At 48.1% G+C, this 19,904-nt stretch overlaps 1 protein-coding gene across 6 annotated transcripts in view; it reads right to left on the reverse strand.

The window, feature by feature from the left end:
- LOC122385473 (protein piccolo-like) overlaps positions 1 to 19,904 on the reverse strand; it is a 159,557-nt gene that overhangs the window by 120,722 nt on the left and 18,931 nt on the right. For all 6 annotated transcript variants that reach the window (XM_043373790.1, XM_043373796.1, XM_043373792.1 and 3 more), the window contains one exon: positions 8,783 to 8,981. In XM_043373790.1, the coding sequence (XP_043229725.1) occupies positions 8,783 to 8,981 (199 nt within the window). The remainder of the gene's footprint in view (positions 1 to 8,782; positions 8,982 to 19,904) is intronic.

Raw genomic sequence — 19,904 nt, forward strand, 5'->3', positions numbered from 1 at the left:
AAAATTAGCCGGCACGGCGCCACATAATGAATGACAATGGTTTACAAATAATGAAATAAAGGGGACCCGGCTCAAGCTGTAAATTACGTAGGACAGATGCACAAATATCAAGCATGAACACTGAACAGCTGCTGCACTTCGTTAGCAAGTGAACGACGTTGACAAAGAAGGGTTCATAATCTTAATTGTTTATCCTGCCGGGATACCACTGCCGACCGACACTTGTTGAAGAGATATTGCACCTGCAGCTTTTTACCAACACTGCCTCGCCGTACCAGAATAGTCCAGAGGTCAGATCGCAGCAGGTCACACAGTTCATGTCAGTGCGCCAACCAGCAACCACAGCACCAGCTTGTGGTCCACCGACCAAGACCACCAGGCTTTTTGGCGCCACGTTTTGGCTCCAGATTTTGCCGCGCTCCGCTGAGTTTTAGCCGGTGGGAGACCAAACAGTCCACGGCGCGCCAAATTACCCCGCGTCCCTGGCGACTGTTTTCCGCAAACAGCACGTCTGAACCGCGACGAGCCGGGTCACCGCCAGCGACCGACCCACCGACGGGTCACGTGACACCCCTCCCCTCCCGCCCCCGCCCCTCAGCGGCCCGGAACACGCGCCAAACTTTCCCCGGGGCCGCTCAGAATTCGGCTCACGTTCGGAGGTAATTGCCGAGCTCGCAGGTCACCGACGGAAAGCAGTCGTCTCGACAAAAACGGACGGCGTCATTTAACGCCCGATAGAAGTGGCCATCTAACATAGCAAAGTTATTAAAGCAGCAAGCATTGCACATCCTTTATAAATATAATTGTAAGATTAGGTCGGGAGCACGACGAAATTAAGTCCAGAGTAATGAGCCGCTTTATGATGGTAATTTCCGAGACCTCTCGTGACCAGTCAAAACATAGCATTCCATATAATGAACTTCCGTATAAGGACATCATTTGTCTGAACGCAAAATTACAAGAGCAAAGCATTTGATTTGATGCCACCTTGATGCTACCACTTACGGCATCAATTGGAAGAGTCACCTTTTTTATAAATTTAGCTCGAATGATTGAATGGACGGATTGACAGAGTCAGAGCCCACGCTAAGCAGAGCTTGTTGCGTAGACCCCGACCCCTACCGTCCAATCGCGCAATTCCGGGTATCGGGAGAATTTAGAAGCCAAAGTTTAACGTGCCCTTCAAAGCCGAACACGGCCTGTCCCACTCAACTGACTTCAACTGGCTGCTGCTGCTCCCACCAACCGCAGACCATCCCCGTCAGGAGTCTCAAATATCGAGCGCCGGAGCGTCTCGAACCCGGGCTCTCACCACCGGGAGTCCAATGCTCTACCAAATGAGTTACGGGACAGGCACACCACCGGTAACCGCACACCACTCCATCTTTATTGCAACCCTGTTGTTGATGTTGGTTGTATAATAGGTATCCTTCGCCCACATCACCTTTTCAACTTTTTCTGTACAACAGCACACAACACTGAAAACAAATCGACACAGTGAGGGCATGTTCTGTACTGGTAACACATCAGTCATGTGTTAACCGCACCCAAAACACAATACGGCTGAGTATTTTCACGCTTGGCGGGACCTTCGACACGTTTGATAACACATAAAACAGAATAGTGACACAATTTTATCGTGCCAAGCACGCTGGACGAATGTACACCTTTTTGCACTCAAAATAGGCATCTTTTCATTCAATTTCGGCGAATTGCATTCAATTTCAGCGATCTCTCTATTCGAAGCAAATGAGAGATCGCTAAAATTGAATGCAATTCGCCGAAATTGAATGAAAAGATGCCTATTTTGAGTGCAAAAAGGTGTAATGCATCAGTGTATCGAAATCATGTGTTGTCGGATATGGTAGACGTGTACCCTTGCACAAATACACCGTGCCATCCACCAGTGAGCGACCTCTGAGCCTTAACTTCAGATGGGGATAATAGAGGGCGTTTTTCGAGCACCGACTTTTATGCTGGGTTTTTGTAAAAATTTGCCAAAGTGTTTTGAGAAAGGTCAAAATGCACAATACAACCGAGGGAGTCGATACATGATAAATTGTCTAGAGCAATATGCGCTGATTATATCAAGTGCAAGCTGAAGCATAGCTAATTAACGTCTGCTTGGAGGAAGAAACTCCTCGATCTATATAGGATATATTTGGAAAAATCGGTGGCTGTAAATTTATCCCGGCTGTCTGGACAACTGTATTGTACAGTAGTCCTCCAAATTGGGGCATCGCTACTTGGTGCTCTGATTGAACCGTCCACGTGACGCGTTCACCCTTCGGCTCTGAAGTGGACGACCGGGCGCAACTCCAGCTCGTGTATGGGTCGGCGGCCTCGTATGGGTCGGCCGGCCGCGTGCTCAGCCCTGACCGCGCCCTGACCGTATGGGTCGGCCGGCCGGGTACTCAGCCCTGACCGCACCCGAGCGCCCGATTCCACTCGGGGCCCGGCTTTGGCGGTCAGCCTGTCCAGCCAAAGCCAAAGTCCCTTCAACTGCGCCCCGGCAACAAACTACATAATCACCACGTGTTTCCTTCTTTCACTTGCGATTTGTGTTAAATTTAGTAACACATTTACCTTGTATTCTGCATATATATTCACACAAGCCTTATGTGTTGAAGACACAATGATATTGTGTTTTAGGACACAACACGACTGGGTTAACACATTTGTAAATTGACACGTCTGTGACGGGTCAAAAAATGCACGATGCAGGGTACACAAGAAAGCCTAGTTAACACGCTCTGCCTGTGCGTTTTTAGTCGTTTTTTGTGTCATTTTGTTTTCAGTGAAAAGCTCATGGCTCCTCCCTTCCAACACATTTCCCTCTCGGTCCTCATTTCTGCGTGTCCCAGTTGTGCTCTATGCCGACGCCCATCACGCCCACCGACTAATATTGATCGATGAACACCATCCGGTCCTATCAGAGCATGGTGTCCGGTCCTATCAGAGCAATCACCGGGCACGGACAGGACAGGTGTGACCATTACACGCGACATAACGCCGCCGGCGGGCCACACGTGACGTCACAAGGGGTGGCGTGACGTCACTGCGGGTGTGACTACCGGTAATGGTGGGTCAAATACAACATGAGTGAGGAATATGATAGTGAGTGATGAGAATGGAAGAGCAATGAAAACAAAATAATGGACGCTCATCTGCAGTAACCACGGCTGGGGTTGTAAAAAGTGGACGGGTAATAACTCATACGAATTTGGGGCACATCTTCTGAGTTCTAGGCGCATTTTACGAACAAGAAAATTTGTTACCACGACCCTACGCTTCCTGTTTATCCCTTCTTATGCTTTTTTTTCAAAAATTAAACTGAATGTGCACAACATAAACTCCAACAGCTTCACTTCCGTCCTATCGCCATCAGGTTCGAGCCCGGATTCCCCCTCCCTCCCCTTCCCCTGAGTTCGTCTGGCACGCAGTATGGGCCCGGGAACGTTCGACCGTCGGCCCATCGGCTGTGTTTATGGTGCGCCTATACGACCGACCCGACCTGGGACCGGCGCCAGGGGGTGACGGGGAAGGTTACGTCGAACGAGGAACAACGCAGTCGTCCCAACGGAGCTCCCTGCAGTCTGACGGAGGAACGACAAAAGGATGGGAAGGGGTAGTATGGGAAGAAAGAAAATGGAGGGGATGGAACAGGTCGGGTCGAGTTGCGTCAAGACGGGTTGGGTTGGGTAGCAATCAGGTCAGGGCACGACATGGCAGGACTGGACTGGATGGTATGGGACGGGACAGGTGGGCAAGTGAGGACGATGACAAGATGCTGAGTAGGTAGGACATTCACACAAAGTAATCCGAATGCTGACGCCAGAAGCCATAGAATAGATGGTCGTCACGAACGAACGACCACTTGAGTTTTTTCTATGACTTCTACGTTTGAGAGAAAAAAAAAATAATAAGATGATCGTTGTCGACTGTTCAGCCGAATATCTGTCATACAGCGAGGCTCTAGCAGAATGTACGACAGTAAGTCGCCGATATAAAGATCAAACAGCATGAATAGTGTGCCACTTTTCTAATATTTTAGCGTAAGGTTGCGTGAAGAATGAACAGCCATATGAACAACGACCTCTTCCCTAATAATTTCCACTACCGCTCTGGCGACATTTCACCATTGCCACATCGCGCAGCCTGACAGCTCCATCGCGCCCTCACCACGACTGCACCGTGATCATCGTTTGACAGGTAATCCTGTCGGGCGACCATTGTGTCCGCAGTCCGGAGCACGCCCGTGACGGTCGTCACGCGTCACGTGACGGTACGTCACGCCGCAGGCCGTCCGCGTCACGTCAGTCAGCCTGTCTCCACAGTAGGAGGACGGCTACAACGCTGGTGGCGCGTAACGAAACTGTCACGCTGCGTGTTTGGGCATCATCACGTGGACGGAATTGTGTGTAGTTCACCGTGACGTCGCTTGATGTGGACTCCTCCGTTGTTCGCTTGCCTCTAATTGAAAATTATGCGACAGCATTTCAAAGATTGATGATTCAATCACGATCATATATTTCTTGCAACAAAATGCGTCGAAACTGCATCCAGTACATACCTGTCAAGCTTACTAGGGCCCACCACTATTGCCGATATCTTCGAGAGAGCTACTCGTATTAGATGTCGCTCATGTCTAACCGTAGGCGTGCAAGAGACAACCAAAGCAGTGTTGAATATGGTAATTGTATTTAACCACCATATATAAGTTCAACAATAGCGATCGACGACAGCGATTAACCATACAAAGTTTCAACAGTTGTATACGCCAACTGGGCACTACGGGTTGCAGAAATTTACAAGATAAGGACCATCTACATGCTTTGTTACCTACGCCGTGCTGCCTTGGCATAACGGATGCCCCAGAATGGCTATCCTAAACCAGAGATTCTATGTCGGAGGCCAGTGGCTTGAAAAGACCGGGTACTTTTCAACTCATGATCATTTCAAAGTAATTTGATCCATCCTTATCTATTTAACGGACACGTCCTTCAACATTCACGTTGCACGCAACGCGTGACTGCATGGCATCCCATAGCAGCATGGGACAGGCTTATGCGTTGGGACTCAGTGACAGCCAGCCTGTTTCATGTCTCGGACGGCGGCGAATGAAAGCACCAGCTAACCACAAGTCATGGAGGTCCACAGCGCCTGACAACACATAATAAACACACCCAGCAGCAGCGTGTCTACTTCAGATGAGCCGTCGTTAGACGGCCTTTTACCAGACACCACACTGGCAACTAATTAGCTGTCCACGAGGTCATTAATCCCTAAAGCTTCCAGAGCCTCAGGCGTGGCTTCGCGGTGGCGCAAACGCCACGAAACACGAAACGAGAGCAGAGAGCTGACGATGAAAACCGGCCAAGAGAGAGGCATCCACGAGCCGATTTGTGCGATGAAGTGTGAGAAGACGGAGCGCCACAGCCAGGCGGATGGCGCACGGAGATTGACGACCGGGCCAGACCCAAATAGAAAGCGCCGACAGCTTCCAGGAAGGATTTAACGCGTCACGAGACATGTTTCGGGTTTACCGACAGGCACGTCGTGTAGTTTCAGCGACATAAGCAAGGTTTGATTGAAGGTTTCCCTTGCTTCATCAGCTTGAATGAGTCTGCGGTGGCCCATAAATGTGTGATCACTTTGACTAATGGCGATACGCCGCTGAATTGCAGACTGCAGCCTCTCTTGAGCGATATCTTACAAAAAGTATTACCTCAATGACTAGCTCTTCAAAGCACAAGAATGAAAGTGACAAAAAGATATTGACATTTGCATGCACATTTTCCAGCCGTGCGAGACACACTTCTCCAGCGGAATGTCATTGGATTAAGTCGGTTGGGTCCTTCTTGGATATCCATGCGAAAAAAAATATTTTCCCTAGTTATGTTTTCCACGAGCAAACACTTGAGACCCATTCACTCCATGTCCGAAGACTCGTAAAAAGCCACACGTCTGTCTACACCTCCGACTGGAGATACGTGAACCCGCATCGCTGCGGTGTAATGATGAGCTCACACCCCACACAAACACCACCGCCAACCCCAATCAAATCCGCAGAACAATCTCCACGGAACGCCGATCTTGGCAGCAGCAGCAGCAGCCGCCGCGAAATCAACAGAGTGTTGTTGCCCACCGCGCCGGGTCGGCAGCTGAGTTGCCAGCTGAGCGATGTGATGCCAGATAGAATGTCACTGTCTGAAGGGTGTGTCGGCTGGAGGAGAGACTGAAGGTGTGGTGAAGCTCAGGACGAGCGGAGTGGCTTCCGGCCGTCGCAGTGAACCGGTCCCGGGACGCACCCAGTATGGTGATTGACCTGCGGCGGCCACGGAATGACCTAATGACCTTGCCGAGTCGAGAGGTCGCAAATGATGTCTGAGAGCCCCTGCACGTGGCGCCCGCAGCAAAACGAGCCATAGCAAGTTTGTTTTTTAGTCAGTTAGCTGGTAAAAACATTCCCTTAAATAGCTGTGATATATAATATTCATCGGAGCATCAACAATGGACAGTTTCAGGCTATATATATGAAAAAATGTTTTACATATATGTATAGTAACCAAACACATATATGTAGGGGAGAGCGGGGCCAGTTGAAACACGGGGTCAGATGAAACATGGCTTTATTTTCAACAGTATGCAACATATGGCGTTGCCGACACCACTGCGCATCCGCGCTCGACCACTTCCTTTGTCAACGGCGTTTGGGCGGCAAACGGACGGTAATTTTGATTTGACACTTGTTTTTGTGTTTTTGAGGGGCGTTTGGGAGAAATCGTTGTTATGAATATTTTGTGATATCTCATATACCTTTGTTTGCTGAAAGAAGAACTCCTGGCTCCGGAATAACACCTTATTTGGCCCTTCATTCAGCATGATGCCGTCCCTCCAGCTCGTTTGACATGTGCTTTACGGCGCGTGCGAGATGGCGGGAGCGGATGGGGTCAATTGAAACGTTTCTCTGAGGGTCAGTTGAAACAGGGCCACAGGCCGTTTCAATGGACCCCGGTGACCTTTGCAATGGTTATTGTTCAGGGGCTGTAAACATTAAAGGAAATAGTCCACCTTTGAAATGAGCTTTTAAACTGAAATAGTAGTTTAATAGATTTCAATTTTTGACCCCTTTTTCTCCAGCCTTTTGCTTGAAAGCACACTAAAGCCTGAGATATTTCTCATTTTCCTCAACCGCCCATTTTACCATAGTCTATGTACTTTATGTCACCTATTATGAGGAACTTTGCACTTTTAGCTCTCCAACGACCTATTGAATGTAGCACTTGGAAAAGTAAACCGGACAAAATATCTCCTTAAGAAAGTGGCCTTAAAGAGGAAACCATCCCATTGTTAAGGATAGGTGCAATTGACCCCATGGGCTGGTTCAATTGACCCTCGCATCGGGGTCATTTGAAACGGGCGTAGAGCTGTTTTATAAGCATGCGTTTGGCAGCAAAATATGTTTGAAACATAATTTTACATATCTTAAAATAAAGCCAAAAGAGCATATTTTTTCATGGCATTGTGCATTTTTCGATACGACAACTAGATCTCGCTGTGCATGTCAATATATAAAAAGTGGTTCAACTGGCCCCGCTCTCCCCTATGTATTGTATAGTGAAGATGGCAATGCCTCGCCTAGCTGGCAGAGACAGCAGATGGCGCGCATTTGGCTGTGTATTCCGGCTGGGCAGGTCGGTCAGCCACGGAATGTGTGGGGGATTCCGACGATCTTATTACTGCCAACAATGTTGGAACGTGCAGCCGCCGGCCCTTCGAGGAACATGAAAGCTCCCGATGTGCTCAAAACGTGCCTCACGGCAGGCGAGCCTGAGGTCATGAAACTGGGCCGTCGGACCGAGTCCTGATTGTAAGGATCGCAAGGTAAAGTAAGGGCTAAGAAGAAATGTTCCTGTTTGGTCCGCTCACGGCTAAAACTGCGGTGTTAACACAGCTATTAGGCCCATTACTTCGGTAGGAAGTGAAACTCTACTGATATTTTGTTATTCTTTTGTAATGCCTAGTACTTTGATCCATCAGATACACGGATGTTTCTACTTGCTCAGCGATCTGTTCTCAAGCCAAATTCTAAGAAATGTCGATAAGCGACAGTAGAAGACAAATGTCTCAAATACATTATCCGAGCGTCGTTGTTGTCGCATTACTCAGCAGTACCTATCCAGCGTTGCGTTCTCGGAAGAAAGATGTGTCGATCGGATTAAGCAAAGTTGCGAGGTGTTATTGTTTTGTACCCTTCATTCCAAGCAAGTGTAGTTGCGGGATAAAACAAGGGTGATAGGCGCGCATTCATGCAAATTAAGTGTTTCTTCTTAGCACCTAATCTGCAACCGCTTCCAGGGAATCGTTTTCACATCCAGTGATACAAGTGAGGACATGAAAGGAATGCAGTATACGAACTAGTGTTTAGAAGAGGGATAACAAATAGACGGATTATTGCGGATGTTTCTACAACCAAAAAGCAGTTACGAAGGTAAATTAGCAAAGCATGTGTCGAGCTCGCTGCCGCCCTGGTAGACGCCCAACTCCCTGTTCATTCCTCTGTCGCCCCATGGTAGAGTCTACCACCAGGCGTCTACCAGGTGGACGCCTAACTCCCCGATAACTCCTCTCCCACGACCTCACCTGTGTCGAACTCGCTGTCGCCCTGGTAGACGTCTTACTCCCCATTTACTCCTCTCCCATGACCTCACCAGTGTCGAACTCGCTGTCGCCCTGGTAGACGTCTTACTCCCCATTTACTCCTCTCCCGTGACCTCACCTGTGTCGAACTCGCTGTCGCCCTGGTAGCCTCCGTCGATGCTGGTCGTAGAGGTCGCGCAGCTGGTGACCTGATCGGTGACCTGGGTCGAGGTCGGCCCAAGGTCCTCGGGCGTTTCGGAGGGTTCAGCGGCCAGACGCACCTCCGCCTCTGGCTCACTGAACACCACCGACTTCCGCTCCTGACCGGGGGCAGACTCCTGAAACGGAGCGCAGGGTTAGGTCAGGTAATGTCAGGTCATATTGAGTGAGGTCGCAGCAGGTCAGGTCACACCGAATCAGACAGCGTTAGACGTCATACCAGGTAACACAGGTTAGGAAACACGGTAATACAGATAAAGTTTAACAGTTAAGATGGCTTACGCAGCATAAGTCAAGATGCCACATCGCTCAGGTCAGGTCAGGTCAGGTCACAAAGGTCAGGTCACATAGCTCAGGTAACACACTTAAGGTAGCATAATTCAGGTAACAACATATCAAGTTCCAGCTCATCTCCCGCTCACAAAGTGCCACAAACTGCCACAATGGGTCTTACTGAGTCACGTATCACCAAGCTGGTGACGTTGGACCTGACTCCGGAAACGACGCCGGAAGTCGGGACAAGTCAGAAAAAACGGAAAGTCAATATAGACGTCAGTAAAACATGGGACAAAAAGACGCATAAAAACGTAACAGGGACGGGTCGATCGAGTAAACACATAAAACCCGCGGCTGGATAGAGAAAAAGACGTACATAAAGATGAATGTCAGCGCTCAACAAGCTATATCAAAATTATCCCTGCTTCTGCCGCTCATTCAAATCACCCAAAAAGTGTCACCAGAAACACGGTAGGTAGTCCATTTATTTATTTCGTGTATCTTTTCCGTTTAATCTGGTCACAGCGCTAGACACACATCAAATCCAGCGAAGAAGTTCGTCCACTAAGATAACTTGCTAAATGGATGCTAAAATTATGCTATGATGCTAAAATCAACTCGCTACCATCCCAGCTTTTGAACACACCATTTTGTCCCCAACCACCCCATTCTGATTCAGCTCCCATTCCTCCAGCCCCCGATCCACGACCGCAAAAGCGCCCTCAGAGACCGCTCTGTAAACATCCGCTGGGTGCGCCAACTTTGCATTCCAAGCACAGAAAATGCACAGGTGCCGTCAAGAGCGAGTTCTCAGAGCCAAGAACGGAGTCGCACTGAATGAAGCAAAGGTTGACTTCTGCCGCCAGGGAGAGGTAAAACCTTCGTCGTTTCAGACACTGAATGGAACGACCTATTAGAGACAGTCGTCGAGCAAACTTTAAAGGTTTCAGACGAATACATCAAGCATCGCCTCATCAAGCATCACACATCAAAGAGATGTCAATGATTCGATGAAAAGTTACGCCTCGAAAGAAGTTCTATTGAGCTTCGGCTATTTAATATTCACACATCCCAATGTATTTCAAAGTCATGACCATTGACCATGTTCTCCAAGGCAGGCGAAAAGTCCTTGGTTGATTTCACGACAAGTGAGATAAGTAGTTCGGTAATGAGGCTGTGCTGAGACATATCTACTCATGTAGATAAAAAAAAACAATCAGCTAATCAGAAGGACGCATGATAGCGTCATGAGCCAGGCTAAAGGAAACGGATAGATTAAGCGGAATCATAACGGAGTCTAGTCATGGCGGTCTAAGTCATGGCAGACCCATCAGAGCCCTTAACCACAAAGACAACCAGCAACGCACCCCAGGCTCTATTCAGAGCTCCTGCACGGTCTGCTGCTCTAAGGAGCTCTGGATCCCCTACTCAGTTCACCCACGCAGAAACGGCTCTGCCGCCCGTGGCAGTTCCGCTAGGCAGTCCAGCGTGCAGGTGCCACAATGGGACCAATAGCGACCCGGGCACGTGCCGTGTGAGTGAACTCCGTGACCTTCACAGTCGGGTGCTGGTGGGATGGGCCGTCACGGCAGGGTGCGGGTGCTTGTCAGCTAGGGAAGTGCGGATGACGTTTCGTAGTCAGGTGAAATACTAGCGAGGGGTATATGTTGCACATAAGTAAGAGTATCTAATGCACATCAAATAATACACGTCCAAAAAGTGTACGAATTTATCTAGATTCAGATTAAGATTCAGATTCACTTATTAGCAATCAGCCCACAATACGACGGCTTTCCACCATTGCAAGTCAATCTAAATGGACAGATTGTGGTTAGCTAGATACACGTAGGCTCTACCCGGCGCGTCGAACACTGGCTAGTTTCATGAAGTGAGCCTTTCAGTCATAACCAACACACAAATCTAAGTTGACCACAGGAATGGTTAGCCCACTTCTCTCGTGACATTACTTTCGCTGCGGCCGCGCGAGCCCACAAACACGCAGTGACTATCCCGCTCCGCCCCGCCCTACCGTTCAGTTCTCCGGACCAGGCGTTGGCCAGTCCAGGTGGCAAAGCTGCCGGTTGGTGGGGACAGCTAATCGTATTCCGTTCAAAGAGAGAGCACGGCCGATGGGCCGTTTCACGCTGGCCGTCCCAGACGCGGGAGATAGCGGAACGGACACATGAACACACATACTCGTCACTCGAGTCGAAGCGTCCCCACTCTGCTCTGGGAGTCTGCACTTTCCAACGTCTCTTACATGTCTCTCGCATGTCTCTTCGTGTCTCCTTCGCGTCCACTACTCATCTATGTCGTATGCTTTGCCTCTCCCAGTGTTCAATGCCTCCTTCATCCTCAATTTCTGCATATGGAGTGACAGCGATGGCTTCAAACGAGCAGCCAACCAAGTGGGGCTTGAAATATAGTATGCACTACGTCATTTTGCTACTGTCTCCTGTCCGTTGGTAAGAGCATAATGCCTTATTACACTGCATAAACCTGAACTCAGCTAAGCAAAATCAAAGCATCTATCATTCACCAAGCTTGAAGAACGTGCATATCAATGTCCGTGAGAATTCGCTGAATTTTGTCTGATTTCCCGGCTCTACTGTATAATTTTGTTCTCATTGCATACCACAGACCACGCACTAGACAGACACACAAACACACGCAGAGGCGAGCAAAACCAGCCCGTCGGCTTTGCGAAGGCGATGACACGGTGTGGAGATGGTCAGACACGGTGTAAGATGGTCAGACACGGTGTGAGAGATGGTTAGACACGGTGTAGGCTGAAGTTTGGACACGCTCTCACCGGGTGGTCGACGGATGGTAGCGGATGTCGAGGGAGAGTAAAGACAAGAGACAGCTTGAGAGCATGGTGAGCAGTGAGCAATAGAGCGTGTAGAGGATATTAAAGTCAGGTGATGATGTGGGAAATGAGGAAATGGAGAGGTAGTGCGTGGGTCGTAGTGCTGCAGACCTGCAGTTGGAGTGGTAGACAACAAAGTGGTGTGAGTTAAATGTAGAGAGAGAGAGAGAAAGACAGAGAGAGAGAGGGGGAGAATGAGAGAGAGAGAAGAGAGAGAGATGCAGAGGGAAAATGTACATATTAACTATAAATCTGAAATCACAATATCAGATTGAACACAAACTCATCTCACTTATGTAAGAATTCCCAGTCACAACAAATCTTCAAGGATGATGACACATTCACACATTCAAATCACGACCTTACCGAGAAGGAAAAATTAAGGTCGCATCGATCACAACACTATCCCTCTGCTTCACTTACAAATATACCGTCACTCGTCAGTTCAACCAGAGAATAGCAAGCACAGCACCACAGCACACCACTTAAACTGAACAACCGCACAGACAAAACGGTAGCAGTTACTGAAGCGCGCACTATCTGGTCCTGTCTGATACGATAGCAGGCCCAGTCACAATCAATGTTATCGTTAAAATCCCGGGCACGCGTGAATGTTTGGAAGCTGATAGGAGCTCAGGTATTTGCGTTCAGATTTTCAGACTTGCCTCAAATCAATCAGGGACTTAGTAAACGTACCTAGCGGTGAGTCAACAGACGAGCACGATATCAGAATAAGTGGCACTCCATTTGTAAAATGTGTTTTATCTAAGTCAATGTACGAAACATGGGAGATAGTTCGAAATACAACGCTCACAAGAACGTGGTAAGGAGACATAAAAATGATTCGCAATAAGACAGAGTTAAAAAAAGATAAAAAGTGAAATTATTACTTCAATTGTAAGGAAGGATAGGGGAAACAATATGAACTACGAAAAGGCTGGTTAATGCAAGGTCACAACTGAAGGCGAAACGTGCCACAATATACCAGCAAGTCGCGTTTGTTTCCTTTCCTCTGAATATTCCGTACCTAAACCGCATCCATCAGAATGTAAGTGCGGTGGCACGCGACAGCCTTCGCAACTTTAGACCAAAGCCATAAGCCATGTCTTATGGGTGCCACGGGGGTCACAGAGGTCACCACGGGTCAGACAGGGTCACACGATGTCACAGGTTAAGCACCGGAAGAATGACAGCTTCCCAGTCAGGCAGGTACTAATTAGTTTGGCAGGTGTTAAAAAGGTAATTAGTGTGTTGCCTCCCACCTTACATGCTGTCGCTGATGCTGCAGAAGGCGAAATAGTCTGGTTCGACAATGGGAGCTGTTCTAGGGCACTTGGACGCCTCCAGATCTTTAGAGACGTGACCTGGGACGTAGGAACGCTCACAAGGTCTTTCCCAGAATAGAAACATGGCTCTCAGATCGTCTCCACTGACTCGTAAAATGGGATGGAGGATATTGGAATGTTCAACATTTCTCAAACGCCCTAGAGCTCAGCTTGAATAACGTTCAGGAGGGCTTGCGTCTTCCACAACAATTGATAGTGACTTCGCCCTCCGTAAGAAATCTAGCAACGTCTGCAGTCAGCATTGATCATTGCTTACTCAAACACGATGCTGCCTGTCAGTTCAAGTTCGACAAACCAAGTAGATGGTCTGAGCTTGTCAGCATCACTTCAATGCGCTGTCGAACATTCGTTCACGTTCGTGACAGGTGAAAAAAGATGTTTCAGATTTCTGACTCTGATCGACAGGATGTGTCCCCATCTGATAGCACATAGCGACAAAGTATGTATATCTCTATGGGATGATCGACAGATCGGCAGCGCAGGCGAGCCAACATAACGACTGTTGACGGCCGCATTCCATCCTAAACAACGTGGGAAGAAAACGCACGGCTGCATCAATTATCGAAATCAGACCACAGAACTTGACGGTTTCTGCTTCATTTGCTCGGCTGCACTAAGCTCAGCAGCGAACAGGTTGGAAGTGCAACGCATCGGCGTTTTCAACTCGCTTACAACGCGCCTTGCACGATGTAAACATCACAAAAACTAGCCGCGGACTCGCTGAGAAAGACGTCGAACCGGGTCGCCATCGCGTCCCTACCCTCTCTCACACCTCTCTCACTCTCTCACAACAGTCGAGGTTCAATTTCAGGTCGCATGTACGCCACTCTGCCCCCTGCAGTGTGGGGGTCAGCACGGGAAGAGGAGGGAGGGTAGCCACTGGGCGGGACAGGGCTGAGTGAGCTGGTCAGATGGGGTCAGATGGGATGGGACAGGTGGGGCGGGAGAGGACGGGAGGGCAGTGGGGCAGGTGGGGGAGGGAGCGCCTCTCTGGGTCGGGAAACAGCTGTGCGTACACGCCAGAGCACACATGCGTGCCACCTGCGTGTCATTTGTCCAAATAACACCGGTCGGCTGTGAGCACAGCGTTGGTAATAAGTCGGACCGAACACACAACGCATTGCATCGAGACAGGAACGTCATATACCCTACCGCGGCATAGCCACGCCATCGGTAGATGTGTCTCACCAATAGAATTAATTGGCTGTATGGTGAGCAATGAGCATGGTCATGGATGCTCACCACAGCCAAGCAAAACAACGTGAATTGTAGTAGTGTAGCCTGAAGACTTTCCGAAGCAAAATCGTAAAAGCATTTGTGAAGAACTCAGCTGAAATTGCATGTCAGTGGCTAGAGCATGGCAGGCATGCACCGCGGTTGAGCGATGCGAGGAAAAACCGCTGAGCGAGTTTCGCTGAACCGGTTTGACTCGTGGTACCGGAGTTTTTCGGCGGGTTAATAAGAGTTTTATGCAGATGAGCAGCGAGGTATGAATGTTATCATTCACAGCTTGTTTGGCAGAAGCAAAGAGCTCCTACTTTCATTGCAATATTGGGTTGCACGCGACTTGGTTTTGCAATGCAGCCAGTACGAGGTTCATCGACGCTGAGGAGATGTTCACCTAGATATAAATGTAATTACATGAAAACTTCTGCTATTGCTTTATGTAACCATATTGTAAAAAATGCAAAGCAATGATATATAACTTTGACTTTAAGGTCTACCTATAAAACGAAATCATAAAAAGCATCACCTCTTCCACAAACAGAAAATGTCCTTTCGTAATCCAACTTTATTGTGAGAGGTACAGCTGAAGTCTCCTCAAACATATCATATGACCAATGTGACTGGCCAAATCGTTGGCGATACAGAGTGCTGAAAGCTCTTTTTATCTGAGGAAGTATGCAAGCTTAAATTCATTTCTCTGTATTACTTGAAGGCTTTGCATGGGTTTGGCAGACTGTGACAAAAATCAAGCCCAAAACTTACTTTTGATAGCCGCAAAAGCTCTGTGGGAATTCTAACTTTGACCACAAAGATTTTATGTCTTTGAGAACATCGTGTGGTCGGATGCGTTTGCGATGCTCAGGCTGAATGAATGATTGTTAACAGTGTGCAGCTTTTTGTGTCGAGAACAATGAAAATTTTCTTCGACGACACATCAGCGACATTCATTATTTTAATGGCGTGATATTAATTGTACATAGTTGCATTCCAGCAAATGTCATTTGCACCGACAGTCCAAGGTCATCAGCCACAGGGATCGTTAATCTAACGAAAAAATAAAACGTGAAAAAAAACACATCGATCAAAGCCATCGCTATTCAGTCGGAGTGTTTTTTTTTTGTGACCAGCTTAAAAAAAGATCGTTCACCTGCGTCTGGACAGTTTACAGCTACGTAGCTAAAATGTTTTCCACGCTGCATTAATAGAACAAACCTGGCATCCAACACGCCCACATTAACTACACTGAAACCTGCGTGCTAGCTAATACACATAGGTCGAGCAGAAGACAGGACGTTGACGATTTTATTAACATCGTTGACAGCTATCAAAAAGAGAAATAGCATTTTCAGTTGGTATCTTCCCGGCATCTTATCACGTCAAATTGGGCGAACACTTAAATCGATAACTACAATGTCACTTATCTCATATGGCTTAGATAGGTTTAAAAAATACACCTCTCGATGGCAGGCAATCTGATCATACCTACTGAAGGCATCTGTTGCAAACTATCGATGATATAATCACCCGCAAACACCCGATAACCCGATAACCCGTGTTCGATAATATCACCCGTAAGGCTGCTGTTTGCTCTTTCACTTAGATGCCTTATCCAAATTTGCATTGTCTATATTAGCAAATTCAAAGGAAACAACAATGGCAATATAGCTGGTAGCATCCAGCATTAAATAAGTAGTTCTTCGCATCAACCATCTGAACTCTTCGCAATTAGTTTGAAAGTTACAATTTTCAAGATCAAACAATCAAACCCCATTCCATCCAAACCAGAATACTGCTTCACGGAAACCACTTGTGGAAAACGGCACTATCAATAAACCCAGTATCCGGTTGGCTCCCAGTTCGTATCTTTACCCCGCGGCGCTTCAAAGTCCAGCAGAGTCCGGCAATCTAAACTGTGACTCATTCATATCTGCACTACATTCCGGCCGATAGCTGCAGCGATGCCATGGCTGTAATGGGTCGGCCGCCGACCGCGAGGAGGGATGGAGAGGACGGGGCGACAGACGTGGGATGTTATCATTGAGCCCTAAACTCTCGGCAGTGCGGTACTCTCAGGCAGTCCAGTCGGTGCCGCATGACATGTCAAATAAATAGCAATCGGAGCGAGACAGCATGAAATCGATAGGAAGCGAGAGTCTTCAAAACGTTTCCTGAGCAGCAAAGAGCGCTGAATAGTGCTGTGATTCTGTCAAAAACTAGACCGTGGTAGATTGGGAAGAAGCCATAATCATTACGCCTATAAACTGGATAAAAGAGTCTGATGATTATTAAAACCCCATTCATACCCGGAACGTTATACGATTCGTTCCGGTCGAGAGAGTAGGGGAGAGTGGGGCAAAGCGGCCACCCTAACGCTTCTCACGATGCCAACGCTTGATTTTTAAACTTGGAAAGATTCTTTCTATACCAATGTGATCCCTATTAAGTTGCCTTTTATTTCAACTGCGTTTTATTTCCAAAGGCGTTCACATATGAAAGATATTGACAAAACTTTAAACCTATGCATATTGGCCACTTTGCCCCATACCCTGGGGCAAAGCGGCCACCGGCGTCTTCTCAAGTCCCGATATGAGAAACAAAGTAGTTGCCTCGTGTACGACTAGGGTATTTGATGGTGACAAGGTTAAGCGAGGATGGATGTTTACTTTATCATCTTCCACCTGTAGGTAAACAAAGAAAGGATTTTCATGAAAATAAACATTCAATTGCATTATTTGGTAACTCATGCAACTGAAAAGTGGCCAAGATGAATGCATGACGACACATTTGAATATAAATAACGTTTTTTATCCAGATGGAAGCAACTTATGGTCAATTGGGGGGTGGCCACTTTGCCCCGGCCACTTTACCCCGCGCATACCGTCCGAGACAAAAATATTTCAGCTTAGCTATTAGTGGGGTAAAAAACATTAAAATTGGTAGAATAACATGTACGATAACCATGCCATGCATGGACAAGAACGCTTAAAAAAATTCCACACGGTTATGGAATAACATAACATTTAAATTTTGTAAACATAGTTGGTAACCTGGCAAGAAATGTTTTTCCGTGTTTCACAGAACATTGGTGATGGGCCTGAAACCCGGTCTGGCTCATTCGAACGACCGTGAAGAGAAGTATAATTGGAAACCATAAATTGTAACTGACGCCAGCTATGAAGGGCTAAAACGATGGGTGGCCGCTTTGCCCCGGGTGGCCGCTTTGCCCCACTCTCCCCTACGAATCCGATGAGTTCGGGTTCCCAGATAAGAGACAGTTCTTTGGTCCGCCGGTTTCAGTAATTTGTCCCGCGTCCTGGCTCCGTCTGAGCGGGTCCGGGAGCCGAGAGGAGAGTCTCAGGCGACCTCCGTGACAGAGGCGACCTAACGGGACCATTGGACACATCCCCGGCGCACGGTCACGGCGGGGGAGAGTCAGAGACCGAGCCGGCCAGTGGACGGTATCGGAGGTCACCTACCGAAATCACGACCGATCAGTGGAGCGGAGAGAACCGGGAACAGAGAGGTCAGAGACGCCACTGAAAGCAGTCTAGCGCATGGGATATTTCCAAAGGTGCGAATTTAATGAGCCTGTGTCGCAGAATGTTTTAAATTAATTGAAAACTCCTCGCAGAGCATACGCTACCACGAAATCGGGCGTCGGTCTCGTGCAGCAGGTTCACACGGCTCATATGTTCGCTACTTTGTCCGCGAAAACTAATACTCTACAACCTAGGTTGCTGAAAGCTGGCCCATTTTCGCGATGTAAATCACCGATGGTATGGGACTGCGCCTCGACATGCGCCTCACTAACGAGCTATTCAGCCGTCCATGCACAAAGGATTGCGGTTTTTAGGCGAATTTAGCGTGGCACATTTACGACTTTGGGGCGATGAGTTGCTCCACAACTCACAACGAAACGCTTACCACCGTATTGAGCTGCCACACGCAACACCTGTGGACCAAAGGCCTTTGAAGAGATGTGGCAATTGGTACAATCCTTTACGCGAGGTCGCAAAGCCGCGGCACCGGACAATATGCCAACGCATAAGTGCATGCCTGACACATGGAAATGCATCTCGAATGCGACTGTAGTAAGTACACTACAGGACTCGGGAAACACTAGAAACACGTAAAGTAAGTAAAGTAAGGCACGTAAACAGTCAGAAATACACGGTCTTCTATTAATTCACCTAACATATACGCACAGCCTCTAGCAGCGAACGCCTACCTATTTAGCATTTCATTCACGCGTCTCGGTCTTTGGTTGACTTCCGCTGCGCTTGAGACGTGCCGCCGGGGGCCGGACGGGCGGCGGCCAGCGGCGACGGTGTGAGTTCCGGCGTTTTCACTCGAGTCGCAGCAAGTCACGCAACTCACGGCTCTCGGGAGAAGTCGGAACCGGGCCCCCGCCGCCGCCGCCGCCGCCGCCGTCTTCTTGGCTGGCCGGGCGCCCGAGAAGTGGTACGTGCGAGCATTTTTGGCCGGGCGGCGGCGGCGGCGGGAGGCGGGGCTGGCGTGTCGCTGCGGTCATGTCGCCCTGCACACGTATTGTCTCCATGGTGAGGTTCGCTGAATAACCGGGTCGAGAGGCTGAGAGAATACGAGAAAGGATGGGAGCGAGAGAGAGAAAGAGAAAGGAGATGGAAAAGATCGAACAAAAGACAGATAAATCTAGGGAGGAAAAGTCTAGGAATGGCTGGTTGCACCGGAAAATGGCTCATTTAGGTTAACGATCGTAATTCCCACCAATATTAACATGGTTAATTGCGGTGCAATGTGGAAAGTGGCAAATGTTCTGAAAACGGTAACAGTAGAGCGGGCGTTACCTATCTTTCTAGTTGAGGTTTATTTGCCATTGGGTCTACAGTGCAGGGATATTTCTATCTCGCACTCCTCTGAGATGCAAAGATAAGAATTTGTTATATCTGCATCCCTCCGAGATGCAAAGATAAGGTCTCGAGGGTTCATAGCGAAAAATCAAGAGTTCATGTGATGATGGGTCAATAACCGAACGACATTTTTAATGGTTGTTTATGGATGAAACTTATGAAATAAGAACATACTACTCTGAATCTACTTTTATATAGATGAATGCATTTAAATATAATATTTTATTAATTAAGAATAAACGTCAACATAGAAAGATATAGGATTCCTCATGGCTCACTCGTGGAAGATCGGATATCTTTTCCTCGCGTGTTACAGAAAAACCTCGCTCCTTCGTCGCTCGGTTTTTCAGTAACCCGCTTGGAAAAGATATCCTTATCTTCCACTCGGAGCCATGAAGAATCCTCTATGTACCATCCCCAGTTCGCGCGTCACCG

This window comes from Amphibalanus amphitrite, unplaced genomic scaffold, assembly GCF_019059575.1.
Source record: "Amphibalanus amphitrite isolate SeventyFive unplaced genomic scaffold, NRLGWU_Aamphi_draft 000220F_arrow, whole genome shotgun sequence".
NCBI classification, from domain to species: domain Eukaryota; kingdom Metazoa; phylum Arthropoda; class Thecostraca; order Balanomorpha; family Balanidae; genus Amphibalanus; species Amphibalanus amphitrite.